This window comes from Enhydra lutris, unplaced genomic scaffold (genome assembly GCF_002288905.1).
Source record: "Enhydra lutris kenyoni isolate GAN:26980312 unplaced genomic scaffold, ASM228890v2 scaffoldscaffold23, whole genome shotgun sequence".
In the NCBI taxonomy this organism is placed as follows: Eukaryota; Metazoa; Chordata; class Mammalia; order Carnivora; family Mustelidae; genus Enhydra; species Enhydra lutris.
Window position 1 is genome coordinate 25,209,414 of NW_019154107.1, and position 15,074 is coordinate 25,224,487.

The 15,074-nt window shown below is 39.0% G+C and overlaps 1 protein-coding gene across 1 annotated transcript; it reads right to left on the reverse strand.

The window, feature by feature from the left end:
• Positions 1-2,323: 2,323 nt before the first annotated feature.
• LOC111150502 (FUN14 domain containing 1) lies at positions 2,324-14,841 on the reverse strand. Its single transcript, XM_022507982.1, has 5 exons — positions 14,645-14,841; positions 13,788-13,944; positions 9,921-9,996; positions 5,117-5,245; positions 2,324-2,949 (listed from the first exon to the last, which is right to left on the reverse strand). The coding sequence occupies exons 1-5, from the start codon at positions 14,670-14,672 to the stop codon at positions 2,872-2,874; spliced, it is 468 nt and encodes a 155-aa protein (XP_022363690.1). The 5' UTR covers positions 14,673-14,841; the 3' UTR covers positions 2,324-2,871.
• Positions 14,842-15,074: the final 233 nt, after the last annotated feature.

A 15,074-nucleotide genomic window follows, 5' to 3' on the forward strand; every position in this document is an offset into this window, starting at 1 on the left:
GTGGACAATTCAACCAAACTTGGACAATAAAGATAATATAAGTATAAATATATTAAAATGTAAATAAAAAGAACTAATAATAGTTGTTTCGTAAAAAGGGATGAGGGTAGGTGCTTATATCTTTCTGTCATCATATATGTACCTACTGTTACAAAAAGATATTCATATTCATAATATGTAACTGAAAATAGCTATTTATAAAACAGTACATAAACTATGCTCAACTTTTATACAAAATACATATAATGTGTTCATGCACCTGTAGAAAAGACTCCAAAGGCTATGTACTAAAATATGGACAACAGTAATCTCTAAGTACATCATATTATAAACATTCTATATATTCTTTATGTGGATGTATTTTTGTATAATGAGCAATTTCATTTATATTGTATTTGAAATAAGAAACACATTAAGAATCATCTTTTTTTGTGAGGGGGAAGGGGGGGAGCCCTATAAGAGTAAAAAATAAAGATCAGTGAAAACGCCCTTAAATATCTTCTAAAGCCTAGGTCACAAAATACCTGTATTCCATACACTCAAGTTTAAATAAATCTTGCAGATGTTATACCCTCGAACATAAAAATCCCCATTTTATTTTTATTTATTTATTTATTTAAAAGCCCCATTTTAGACAAAGGCAGGCCATAGCTTTTCATTCTAACTAAGCCCCACCAAGTCGTTTCTGATGGAGCCTCTGATTTACTGGACTACTACCCAGAAAAAGTCTCCCATAGGTTGACACCAACTCTAGCACAGTGATTTCCACATACTCATTCACCCATTCACACTAACTGAATATCAGCCTTGAGCAAAGCATTACACAGCATGCATCACGAGTTAAGAGATTGATTAACACAAATGACTGCCTCAAGTAGTGTATAACCTTGTGGGGAAATGGTGCAGACATGAGGCAGAATAAGGGTCACTGACATAGAAACAGCAGTATGGAGAGCCTGGGTATTATTACACATTTGTATAAAAATATTTGCAAAACACATCAACAGATACTTCGAAATATACAAGTAAAAAGGAAGGACCATCTTTTTCAGTTCTCATTCATGTGTGGACTCTGAAACATAGTTACTCCTCATACTTATTTGCCACTAATCATATATGGCAGGTTCTCCTATATTATTGTAGAACTATTACAGAGGACGATTTTAGTCCCTCTTTGAGGGCAGACATTTTTGTGTCCCCACTTTCCTAGTGTATCAAGCACAGAGCAGACACTGTAAATATTTCCAAAATGAGCAAACTGAGCTGGCTACTAGAACTCCCCAAGTAGCCCGCCTCACTGGAGCAGATGAAAGAATCATGGGGACACAGCACACTGAAGTGTGACCAAGGTTCCACTTCATCTCCTGTATTTTTCCTTCTAATTCCCCAGCAATGAAGGCTTGGCTAGGCCAAAATAGAGAAAAGCTCAAAGATAAAACAAGTATTTATAAGCAAAATCACTTTGTATTAAGAAAGTATGGAGTTTTATTTAGCATTGTATCTGAGTGTGTGTGAATGTGAAGAAACTGAAGATCAATCCCCATGTTCAACTCTAAGGAGTCATGATCAGGAAAGCACACAGATTGTAACTAATCCTGAAAGTATGAACTGCCTCATGTTTCCAATACATGAAATTTACAAGGGGGGCTTCCTATAGAAAGGAGATGGCCTGCAGTCTTTCCAATCTGAAGACCCCAATGCATGTTGTTCTGCTGTTTTTTCCAATTTCAACACAGAATTCTATGAACAAAATGAATCACACAAAGAGTTTTTCGGGGCGAAGGAGCCTCTGAGAGAGTGTGGTGTGGCCCGGAGAAACAAGTCAACTGGCCTACGCTTCAACATAATGCTACCCAAACCTGAAAGCCTTAGTATATCTCAGATTAGATCAGAGAGACAATTCTCTTTAAGGTACAATTTCATAATGACAGAAAATCACTGTCTTTTAGATAGTAAATTCATACCATACTACCAGTATTTTAATGTGATTTTTACCTCTTTGTGAAGAAGGGGCCAAAATAACAATTAGGAATTTTAGAAATGAGAAAGGAGGTTCATTCAAGGTTAATAAAATGAATCAGTGACCCAACTACATGTATGCTCAAAATAATTAGTTCTGCCCGGGCTGCCAGGATAAATAAATTAATTAAAGAAGCTTATATAATAAGAAATTTTTGCAACTACAGGCATTTAAAGAAAAAAAGAGAGAGAGAGCAAGAGCTTTAGGTATGAGTATTTCCTTAGAAGAGCCTTCCTTCAACCTGTTTACTATACTTACAGAAGCAAAGTAAGAACTGCAGAAAACAACCACCTAAAAACTGGCATTAAATCTGTTTAATATCTTTAATAATTCTATTAACTTCTAAATCCTTCCACAAAAGGGCATTACAGTTCTTCAGTTTACTGCAAACATATCTTAAAAAAAAAAAGCCAACCGCAATGTTGAAGCTACAATACAAATCTTTAATTACTGACACTATACTATAAAGCAAGATGAAGAATATCTTATTTAAATAAAACAAGGATAATATTTTGCTGGGGAATATATCCAACACATTTTTTTCCCCTCTACATCCAATGGTGGTATTTTATAGGCTGATTTTAAAACAAATGCAAATTTTAAAAAAATAAATGAAAGGCATGTTTTTGCTCAGGAATACTATTATATATATACCATACAGATTGTTTTTACAGCAAATGCTAGTCTGCCAAACTTCAATGGCAAAACACTAAGCTGTGAGTTTGATATTGCCCACCTAGTTGTTTCTTGCTGCCCTGGAGAATCTGGTGGTGAGTAATGTCGAGAAGCCACCTTGTTGCCACCATTTCTCTTCTTATAGGTGACTCCACTGTGACAGAATATTCATATCCTTAAGATGCAAGGCCTAGCAAAAAGCCTCCCACAAATCCACTGGATATCACAATGTTCTGTTTGATAAATTCTGTTGCCTGAAACATAATTTTGAACAAAAATACTCTTAATTGTGCTACAACATGGACGAACCTTGAAAATGCTATGCTAAGTAAAATAAGACAGAAAACATTGTACGATTCCACTGACATGAATAGTGAAATTCATCAAGACAGAAAGTAGGACAGAGAGTACCAAGGGCTTGGGAGAGGGGTCAGTTGTGGGAATGTGTGCTTAATGGTTATAATTTCTGTTCAGGATGATGAAAAAGTTCTAAATGTGGACAGTGGTAATGGTTGCACAAAAGTGTGAATTCAGTACTTAATGCTACTAAATTCTGCCTTTTAAAATATCTAAAATGATTAATTTTATGTTATGTGTATTTTGTCATAATAATAAAAAGAAAAAAATGATGCAAATTAAAGAAAAACACTCTTACTTATTGAATCTGGTGCTAAGTAACATTTTCACAGCTGTTTTCCCCAATTCAATAAATATTCGGCAAAGATTCTCATATACCTACGACCGCAGGTGCCGACTACCACACAAGATGCCAAGGCTGTCCATTATAATCTGAAGGAGCAGAGCCCCAGCCAGATCGAGTACGCTTCTTAGCTACTGAGATAACAGGTATATATCAGTGGCAAAAAATTTCACAGGTAACAAGAAGCCATAGGGCAGACATAAATGGTCCACTTAGCAAGTTATTAGCACAGATTTAGTAAATTCCCACAGCAGGCACAATGATCTTTGTTAACAGTCCACTTGGCCAGCAAGAAAAAATGTACAGATCAAATAAATATCACCTTGATAAAATGCTTACCCCAAATGAAAACATGAGAAAGCAATCAAACAAAGCCAGACTGTGGGATATTCTCCCTACATGCTTCAAAACTGTCAACATCATGAAGGGCGGGAGGCAGGACAAAAATAAACACAAACACAGACGACGAGCTGCTAAAGACTAAAGGAGACTTCAGAGACATGATAACCAATTGCAATATATAATTCTTCCTGTTTTTTTTTTAAGATTTTATTCTTATATAATCTCTATATCCAATGTGGGGTTTGAACTCACAACCCCCAGGTCAAGAATCACATGCTCTACTGAGTCAGCCAGACACCCCAATATATAATTCCTGATTGGGGGAAAATGTATAAAAGATATTTTGTGGAAAAATTTTAATATTAACTGTATATCAGGAAATATTATCGCATCATGCTAATTTGAGGGATTCATAAGGGTAACTATGGTTGTACAGGAGAGTATCTGTACTCTTAGAAGATATATGCTGAAGTATTTTAGAGTGAAAAGTAAGGGTGTCTTAAACAATTAGGAAGAGGAAAGTATAAATCACATGTACATACACACACAGAGAAGGAAAATGTAAAACAGGTAAATAGGTAAAGGGTGTTTGGGTATTCACTGTATTTATCCTTCAACTTTTCAACTGGTCTGAAATTTTTCAAAATTAAAAGTTGGGGGTATTGAAAGAACATAAAACAAAGGCAAGGAGTACGCAATTCAATTCTAAACAGAGGATAAGAATCAAAATATACATAAAAACATTAATAAAATTAAATTAATAAAATATACACATTTTCAAAATATCCCACCTTACAAAAAAAATAGTTTTAGTTTTACCACACCTTGTCTACACAGGTACACATTTGTAAAAGCAGAGGAAACCTGGAAGAATAATGTTATCAGCTTTTACATGCAGATCAAAGTAGGTGGGAGATTAGCAGGGGAAATTCTTAACCACTTAAAAAAAAAAAAAAAAGATGGACTTTTTTTTTTTTTTTTAACTCATCTCTACACCCAATGTGGGGCTCGAATTCACAATCCCAAGGTCAAGAGTCATGTGCTCTTCTGACTGAGCTTGCTCTTTGACTCCAATGATGATTGATTTAAATAGTGGCTTGATCCCAAATTTTATTTAACACTCTAAACATGACCAAAAACACTTACTTTTTAGAAGAAGATGATCACTAATTACATTTTCTGTAACGTGGAACCCATATAGAAAAAAAGGAGCCAGGAATGCCTGGCTGGCTCAGTCGGTAAAGCACGTGACTCTTGATCTCAGGGTCATGAGTTCGAGTCCCAGGCTAGACAAAGAGATTACTCATTTAAAAAAGAAAGAAAGAAAGAGAGAAAGGAAAAAAAGAAAAAGAAGGAGCTAAAAATGTACACTGTCTTACTTCTTCAATTATATTGTTGATTTCAGGTGCTGCCTTATTTGCTCGCTTCTTAATCTGTCTTTTCGCTTTGTTTACATCTTTTTCAACTCTCTTCCAGTCAATCTGCACATAGCCACTGTGACTGGCAATCTGCAAAAATACAGTAAAAATGGTTAATTCTAAACCAACTAGATTGTTGACAAATCTATTACAGAGGAATATATGGACATCTAGATTTCAAGAAATCAATGAAGCTTAGAGATAAAGCTATCACAATTTATTCATTTAACAAATACCGAGTGCCTACTCTGTGGCAGGCAGTATTTTAGCCTCCCAAACTATAGCCAGTAATGAGGGAGATGTAAGTCTCCACCCTCAGAGAGCTCTGTATCCATAAGGGGGAAAAAGATATCAAACATAATTAATTACTTAGATGTGATGAACACTATGTTAAGAAACATATAGTACATGATGGGAAAAGATTCCAAAAACTGTATTACAACTGTACTATAATTTTATCATAACTTTTGGAATTTGGCAATTAGCTGAAAAGACAAAGAGACGATCCAAATTATACAGCTAATTAACAAGTACCTTTTAATTAAACAGATGTTTAATTACAAGGGATCAGAAGCCAATCAGGTATTGGGTCACTAAAGAAATCTAAAGTAGCCTGATAAAGGGCTCTTTACTAACTCTGACTCTTGACTTAAGAATACTTGCTGGTGGGGCGTCTGGGTGGCTCAGTGGGTTAAAGCCTCTGCCTTTAGCTCCGGTCATGATCTCAGGGTCCTGGGATCCAGCCCCACATCGGGCTCTCTGCTCAGCAGGGACCCTGCTTCCCTCTCTCTCTGCCTGCCTCTCTGCCTCCTTGTGATCTCTCTCTGTCAAATAAATAAAATCTTAAAAAAAAAAAAAAAAAACTTTCTGGTAATCGCTTTTGAAAATGGAATACGAAAGACATGCTCTTCACAAGTTTCCTACCATAAGTCCTTTTAATAAAACTAGAGCTGAATGATGATTAACTATAAGAAAACCCCTCATATGGTATTATTAGACACTACAAAATCTGAACAGGAACAAAAGCATAGTGTGTAAGCCAGTACCATAAATTAGTCTCTCCAAATAATAAAATCAAAAAGTAAAGAATCACATTAGTAGTAAACAATGAAGCCATGAACACCATTATAAATCACTTCTATCATGGTTATGCTTTTTTTTTGGTAATTTTGAAAAGCATCCCTTGACTTTGAACCACAAATAAAATACTTCGAATAATAAAACCATCTGATTTTATAGAAGTAGGTTGACTGGGAATCTTAAGTTCCATCTTCACTGTGATTATAGACTCCACAGAAGAATGTCTTTATCTGCATTCCTTCCTGTATTTATTCACCTATTATCACTTCAAACTGCAGCCTTAGCAAAGCAGAGTGGTGATCAAATCAAATTCAAGTAAAAGCTTTTCCTGGCAGTCCCTGACAGAGTAATTTGAGTCACAGGCATGGAGGTGATGGTGAACCTCAGCGACCCTCCCGTATATGGCAGTTAAAATACAAATGCTCCAGAATTAACAAAAGCAAGCAGATTTCAAGGGGAGTTGAAACTTACAGGAAAGGAACAATGTAAGGTGAGGTGCCCATTTTTCTGGTTTTATCCAGGATGCACTTGCAGGGTGGGTAAAACTTAAAGAGGAAACGTGCCATCTTTCTGGCCCAGAGAACCAGATGACAGAGTCCACAACAATAACAGCTACCAGAAATGAGAGAGCTAGATAAGGGGAGCCCCAATTTCTATGTGTAAACTCTACCCAAGTCCTGAAGCACATATTCATGGGGCAGAGCCACGCATTCTGGCCAAAGCTAAAGAACTGAACTGAGATTTGAGCTGCTACCCACCACGGGTGAAAAAGAGCTTACAGTTTGAGTCTAACCAAGTTAACTGCCGACTAAAATCAACATATCAACACTCTTCAGAGGAATAAAATAGATTCCTGAGTTTCTACAACATAACATTCCCAATGCCCAGGATAAAATCCAAACTTATTTGATGTAGGATAAAACAGGAAAATGTGACCTAGTCTCAAAAGAAAATCAACAGATGCCAACCGTTAAGATGACCCAGTTAGTGGAATTATCAGGACTTTAAAACTGCTGTTGGAATTACGTTCAATATTAACTATGCCTGTAATCAATGAAAAGTAATCTCACCAGAGATATAGAAAATTAAAAAAGAACCAAATGAAAATTCTAGCATTGGAAAATACAGTATCTGAAAGAAAATTCTTGAAAAGGCTTAATGGCAGAAGGTAGAGGACAGAAAAAAGAGTCTGCGAACTTGAAGTTAGACACTAGAAACTCTACAATTTGAAAAAACGATTAAAAAAATAAATGGACAAAACCTCAGGACATTATCAAAAAGCCTATCATGCATGTAATCAGAGTCATGTTCAGAAAGAGAAGAGAGAAGGAACAGGAGGAAACAAATCTCTAAATAATGGTCAATGGGGTGCCTGGGTGGCTCAGTTAGCTAAGTGTCTGCCTTCAACTCAGGTCATGATCCCCAGGTCCTGGGATTGAGTCCCGCACTGCCTGCTTCTCTCTCTGACTGTCGCTCCCCCCCCTCACTCTCTCTCTTTCTGACAGACAAAAACATAAAACAAAATCTCAAAAAAAAAAAAAGGAAGAAAGAAAGAAAAAGAATAATGGTCAAAACCTTCTCAAACATGGTTAAATACATAAATTTACAGATTCAAGCTCAGTGAACTCCAGGTAATAATCTAACACAATTATGAAATAACAATACTCAGATGACTCTGGGGGAGGGGGGTGGGTGCGGCACAGAGGAACATAAAGCATGCTAGTGTGTGAGATGGTGGGGGGGGGTGGGCAAGGAAAGTTCAATAAAATGAGTTAAAATCTCACATTCTGTAACAGGAAGCCAATAGTTAATACCTCAAACTGAAAGATCAAGAAATATTCAATTAACTTGTTTAGGAAAAAGGAAAGAAATACCTTAAGAATCAGCTAAGAGTTCATATAGTTGCCTCAAGGGAGGGAAAAATGGGAAAGATGGATAGTGAGGGAGGCAGAGGATTCCTCTAATCTGTAACAAGCCTTGTACATGTATTTGACCCTTTGAACTAGGGCCATATACAATTCCAAAAAACTTAAAACTAAATTTAAAGGACTTACATACCACTGTCTATTTTAAGATGGCAGTGTGAAATATGCACTGGAAAAGCTTTAAGTTCTAAGTAAATAAATTCTTATCTTAAAGTGTAAGTAAAGGTAACACAAATATGGAAGTGGGCCTAAAGCATAATGGGCAATTAGCTTGCACATGTTACTCTTATTTCCTCTTTTAGTTTCCTTTTAAGTTTCCAAAGTGAGTCACATTTGGAGGAAAGGCTGGTTTGATGCAGACAGGTCCCATATTCTCCTGCTTAGTGACTTCAAAGAATATGTAGACTAGGCACAAGAAGTAAAAGGGGGCAATGGCAAAACATGGATTTGAATGGTGTGTACTGAGTGGCCGAAAAGGAATTCTGCAAAACTGACAGAGTGGACTGAAATTAATTCTCTTTATTCTATGAACATTTTCAGAAACTCTGCTTCAATCCAGTACCCTTTCCGACTAAAGAAAAATGACAACTGAGTTTTCAAAATAGCTATAGAATTAAACATGTTCTTGATTCTATATAAACACAAGTCAAAATCTGCTTAAATAAAATTGTCTTCTGTACAAATGCTGGCATGTTCATCCAAAGGCCTAAATTTAGATATTAACCATATTCCCTTTTATCTCATACCACAAGGAACAGGCAATTACTCTTAATAATGCCACTGAAAGAAAAATTTTTTTAAAAAAACTTTTTAGTAAACAACTCAAAATCTGTTTTAACACATACGAATCCAATCCCTTTGTACTTCAGGCAATGACACTGGTTATTATACGATCAATGGCTTTGGACTTGAAGTCAAATTTTAGTTGCTATGAACATCAATCATTTTAAACATCTGGTAGGACTGACAGTTCTCTGTATCTTTAAAATTATTGCTAACATTCATTCCCAGAGATTTTCAATTTTGGGATTTACTATATTTGATCTTAAGGGAACGATATTTTTGGAAAAATATATGCCAAACAGACACGAATGCCAGACAATATCCTGATAAACATCCTCTAACTACAAAGCGTTTTTAATCCTTATACTTAGAGGAACATGAACAAAACTAAAATTTCAAATCCCCCTGCCTCAGAAATAGGATTATGGATGATTTTTAAACCCAATTTTCCACTTTCTATATTATTATAGTTCCCTAGTTTAAAAAAAACATGTTAGAAATTGCTAACAGCAATTTCCTCTGAGAAGGAAAACTGCATGGCTAAGAAATGGGGTAAAGAAAGAGATCTTTTGAATTTTAAATACTCTGTGTGGATTTTAAATATATGTTTAAAATAGTCAGGATGAAAAGGTTATATTATGGCTGAAATGTTTATTTTACTGAAGAAATGTTTTAAGGGAAATTTGGGTCTGTAATAAAAAAACAAGGCCTCAAACTTCTATAGTTGTCTTTTTAACTAGGATTTTTTTAGCTGGTATCAAACTATACTTATAGAATGTAGAAGTATTTAAAATTGTAGTCTTTCATGACCGATACCAGCTTTCAAAACTCACTTTAGGTTTCCCATAAACTGATACCTAAAAGAAAAAGTCCATCTTCTATTAAAATGGATGGGACTGAAATGGCTAAACTTGACTTTCTCAGTTCCCAGGGGCTACATATATAAGTAGAGGCAAGGACCTAAGGCTTGAACATACCTGAAGAAGAAGAAAGCCACCACCTACTGCAGTTGCTGCAAGCTTTCCAACTTTCTGGAACAAAAATCCCGCACACCTTTAACAAAAGAAGTGACGAAAGATGAGAACAACCAATGATGTACTCAACTCTCTTCCTCTGCTTCTTTCATTGCTTTGCTAACAAATCTTAGTTCTTACTGTCTTCCCATTTCTTTGGATCATATCCCTTATCTGCTCAGAAACCCTCAATGCTTCCCTTGTTCTATAGGCAAGTCAAAAGTGCACAGTCTAGGGGCCCCTGGGTAGCTCAGTCAGTTAAACATCTGCCTTCAGCTCAGGTCATGATTCCAGGGTCCTGGGATGGAGCCCCGCACTGGAGTCACCCCTCAGTGGGAAGCCTGCTTCTCCCTCTCCCTCTCCCTCTGTGGTTTCCCCCTGCTTGTGCTCTCTGGTATCTCACTCTCTCTGTCAAAATAAATAAACAGAATCTTAAAAAAAAAAAGTGCACAATCTAAACTGTGATATGCTTAAAAATGAGGGATGGACAGAAGAGGAGGGGACTATATAGGAAAAAAAGAGTGGCTCCTGAAACAATGTTGAGTACTCAGGGCCTCATTATACTCCTCCTCCGATATTTGTTTAAGTTGAAATTCCCCATAATAAAAGTGATTTTGTTTTGTTTTATAGATTTTATTTACTTTTGAGAGAGAGAGAGAGAGCATGAGCAGAGGGACAGAGGGAGAGGGAGAAGCAGATTCCTTGCTGAGCAGGAAGCCCAGTGCTGGGCTAGATCCCAGGACCCTGAGACCATGACCTGAGCAGAAGGCAGATGGTTAACCGACTGAGCCACCCAGGCGCCCCTGATTTTTCTTTTTTAATGCAATCAAGATGTTCCATACACCTGGCCAACCCCCACTCTACCCAAACTTTCTGCTCTAATCCCATTAGTTTCCAAATGGATTATCACACTGCTCAAGCTATTAATCTCCTTGCTTCTAGGGGTTTCTACCCAGCCCTGCTCATCTAAAGCTTTTTACCCTTTGAGTTCCAGCTCAAGTTCCACCTTCATGACTTAAGCCCACATTTCTCATGGCTTCCTTACCTATATTTCTATCTATGTCTATCTATCTCTATATTAAATCCATTTTGTTTCACCTCTTCTGTAAGAATATCAGTCCACACTTCTTTTGGGATTCTCTCCTTTGGTGAGCTCATATTCCCTTCAGTATTCCACAGCCATACTGTGCAAAAGAATCCTGATCTCTAACTCTAGCCTTCTGTACTGGATTGAGCAGTGCCCACGACCCACCTCTAATCCATGTCCTTCCCAGAATCTCAGAATATGACCTTATTTGGAATAAGGGTAACTGAGGATGTAATTAGTTAGGATGAGGCCATACTGTAATAGGGTAGGCCCTAAACCCAGTATGACTTAATCCAACATGTCATAGAGACACTCAGAGGGAAAATAGCCATGCGATGGCACTGGCAGAGTTTGGAGTGATATGTCTACAAGCCAAGGAATGCCAGGGATTGCTGGCAAGCAACAGAAGCTAGGAGAGAAGCACACAGCAGATTTTCCCTCTGAGCCTCCGAGAAGGAACAAACCTGACTGACACCTTTCAGACTGCTGGCCTCCAGACCTATGAGAATAAATTTCTTTTGTTTTAAGCCATGTAGCTGTGGTACTTTGTTACAATAGCCCTAAGCAACGGGTACACCTTCATAAATGGAAAATTTACATTTCTATGGGCTTCTCCAGCACACAGAATGACAAACAAAATGTTCCAAAGCCAGAATCATCTTTCCAAGCAAATCAACTGTTGCTAAGGTCCCAATCTGTAAATGAGAGCACCATTCTCTAGGTTTGCCCTTTCTGTTCATCTCAGACTCTGCCTCCTTCATCACCTTCGGGGTCCAACGGACTGCCGATTCCATATACTCTTCCCAGAACATTATTTGACTCTGTCTTCTTTCCATTCTCAAGGACATCATTACCTTGCTTCCAAACCACACTAAGGGCCCTCTAGGTAGTCTTCACACCTCCTGCCTCTCCTCGCAATCATCCATCCTCGTATTTCTTATTATCATCAAAAACCTATAACTACCTACAGCTGCACATAACCTCCTTAGCCTCCCATGCATGGCCTGAATTGGTCTGAAATGTTAAAACTGGTTAGGTTAATGCCCATTCCTCCTTAATGTATGCCACAACAGCACATCAGTTTTATACGTTAAGATAATTGCAAAAATTTACTACACTGAATCTAATGTCATTCCAAAAAACCACCTATGTAATGAGTCCTATTACTCAGCTCCTGGGCCGACACCTTGTTATAACCCAAACATATGTATCACTACAGAGACCCTCTCCCTCAGTAGGGGAGTCAGCAACAAAGGCTCTGATAAGGGAGCAGAGGAGGCAGGCAGCAGCCAAGTCCCAAGTACATCCCAGGAACCATGTCCCACAAGCATGACTATCCCTTCGCTTGATGGCATGAGCCACTGAAATAAACTACTAACTCCCCAGGCTCTGTCTCTAGGCTTTCCAAGCAAACTTCTGCCAGTTATGGGGTTTCTCACCGAGCCTGGCCTACAAGGAGAAAGCACACAATGATGTGATAATTCTACTGCTTGATTATTTTTTTTAGTCTCTCTTACGACGGGGGCTTTAGGCCCAAACTCATGGTAACCAATCCCCCATGGCACCAAAATGTGAGCTTTTCTGCATAGAGCACCAGATTCTCTGTTACAGGAGGTCAAGGTACAACCTATTTGCGGAGGATCAACTGAATAAGCATGCCCTGACTAGGCATCTCGCTTCTAACTGCAGGGCTTTCCATAAACAGCATTAATAAGGACACATCATGAAGAAATACTGCAGCTCTGCATCACACGATCTTCACAATGCAGGTTTCTACCATAAAATCGCAGTTACGAAAAGGCAAAAAGGAGTGAGCCATTGTTCCGAGATACATGCAAAAACACAAATCAAAAAATTTAACACTTATCAAGTTTAAATATGTAAATATTTAACGGAAGATAAATTTAACCTAGAAGCTAAGAAAAAAAGGATTAGTCATAAGCTGAGCACCTCCACTAACACAGAAATTCTCTACGGTTGTGAACATTTTCAAAATAAAGGGTCACACTTGTTCGACCCTTGTTATTTGGCTAATCTTTTATTCCAAGAAAAACAACTTGATCTATAGTATCAATTATGTAATCATGCAGCCTAAAACATTAACTGGTTAGTTAGGTTAATGCTTATTAACTGTTCCTCCTTAATGCATTCCACAATATTATTACAGAGTGAGCAATCAGTCCTTTAACTCCAACGAAAACCCTGTTTAATTCCAACTCTTCTTCAAGTATAATAATCCAAATCAGTCCACAAAAATCAACAGAACCATCGGATTCGTAATTTCACTGAGAATTTTACATGGCTTTCTACAGGGCTGACAATCCTGGAGACCAGTTCTACTGTGGGAGTCCTCAAAGGTTTTTCCAGTTGTTAACACTGAACAAGTAAAGATTATTTTCATATAATTCACCTTTGTATGTTTCTTCCTTTCTACCCACTATCACTGAATCAGATACACTACATTTGCTCAATGTGAGAAGGTGGAAAATACAGAAAAAAATCAAAGGAAGGGAGAGGAGGGAACAGCGGAACAAGGGGTGGGCATGGGGAAGCCGATCACCGAAACCTCTGAGCCCCACAGAGTGTACATCACAGCCATCATATCACAGAGAAAAAGCCTCAAGGTAGAGCTCTTCGGGGATTAACAGTATAAAGCCACTGAATGTCACAGTTAACTGGCCTGTTTACAAAAGGGCAGCAGGGAGGCTGCCAATGAAATTTAATGAAAAAGATGTTGTTCTCACCAGCCAGTCACTCCACCCATTACAATCTGGGTGGCTACCGAGTATTTTTCAACCATAGGTCCGGAACTGTGGCCAAACACTCGATTCCACCAATGGTGTCTTCTTGCATACTCAGTTAAATCCAACACTTCGTAAGACTCGTCATCGCTTTCATACTCTTCAAAATACAAAATGAAAAAAATAAATTTAGAGTCAAACAAAAGTCAGAAACGTCCTGTACATTTTAAGATCTGTTATTAACTCACTATTCTGGCCCACAGTAAAAATGCCCAGCTGGAAACAGTAGTTTGTTAAACCCAATCCCTGAGACTAGGGCCTCAAGAGTAAAGGGGCCTAGCATCTCCCTTCCAAAGGACCAGGAACTGGCCTAGGGGTCGGAGCCAGAGCCACATCAGTTACACAGAAGTGAGGGGTCGCCTCCCCAAATAGCAGTAAGGTCAGGTCAGAGTTTCACAGCATGAGGCGTCACCCCCAAATCTCAGTAGGATCAGGGCCAGAATGAGATCCATTTCATCAGTGGGAGAAACTGGGGGGGATGGGTTCCCTCCCCTGGCTGAACCGGTTAGGGGCTTGACAAGATGAAATTACTTCAGTAATTCATCTAAAAAGCACGTTTGACGATGGAAACGAGAGCCAGAGGTGAAGTTAAGGCAGGAGGAGGGGGCTGTGTTGGGGACGGGGGGTCGCTCTCCGCCTGAGTTCCGCCGTGAGGGGAGGGGGTCTAGTTCCAAAGGGGTGCCTCCAAAACACAGAGCCCCAGGAGCCCTACGGCAGGGGGGAAGAAGAGGCGCCCTCGGGAACAAGGTCGAGAGATGTGAGCCGCGACTTAGATACTACTTCGGGCCCCGGCCGCTCACCTTGGGGAGGGGGGTTCCGGGTCGCCATGATACCGCCGGCGGCCAGTTCTGAAGGTGGTCCCTGCCCACCCTCCTCTCCCTACTCACTTTCAGAGACCTTCTAGGCCCAGGTGAAAATCTATGGTTTCTTTTTTCCTCCTCCCCTTCCAGGCGCGTTGTCCCGTCCCCGCCCCTCCTCTCAGCGCAGGGTCTTCCGCGCAAGCGCAAGGCTCAGGGTGGGGAGCGTTGGGGGTAGGGGGAGGGTGGCCGCGCGAGGTCTTGTGGGAGTTGTAGTCCGTTGCCCTGCGCAACCCTTGCTTCCCACCCCACCCCCACCCTTGCTAGAATTCCAGTAACTAAATTTTGTCATTTTGTTTTAAAGAGCCTCAAGGCTGAAGGAGAGGCGGCGTCACGTGATGGTATAAAGCGCAAACCAGGCATTCTCAACACT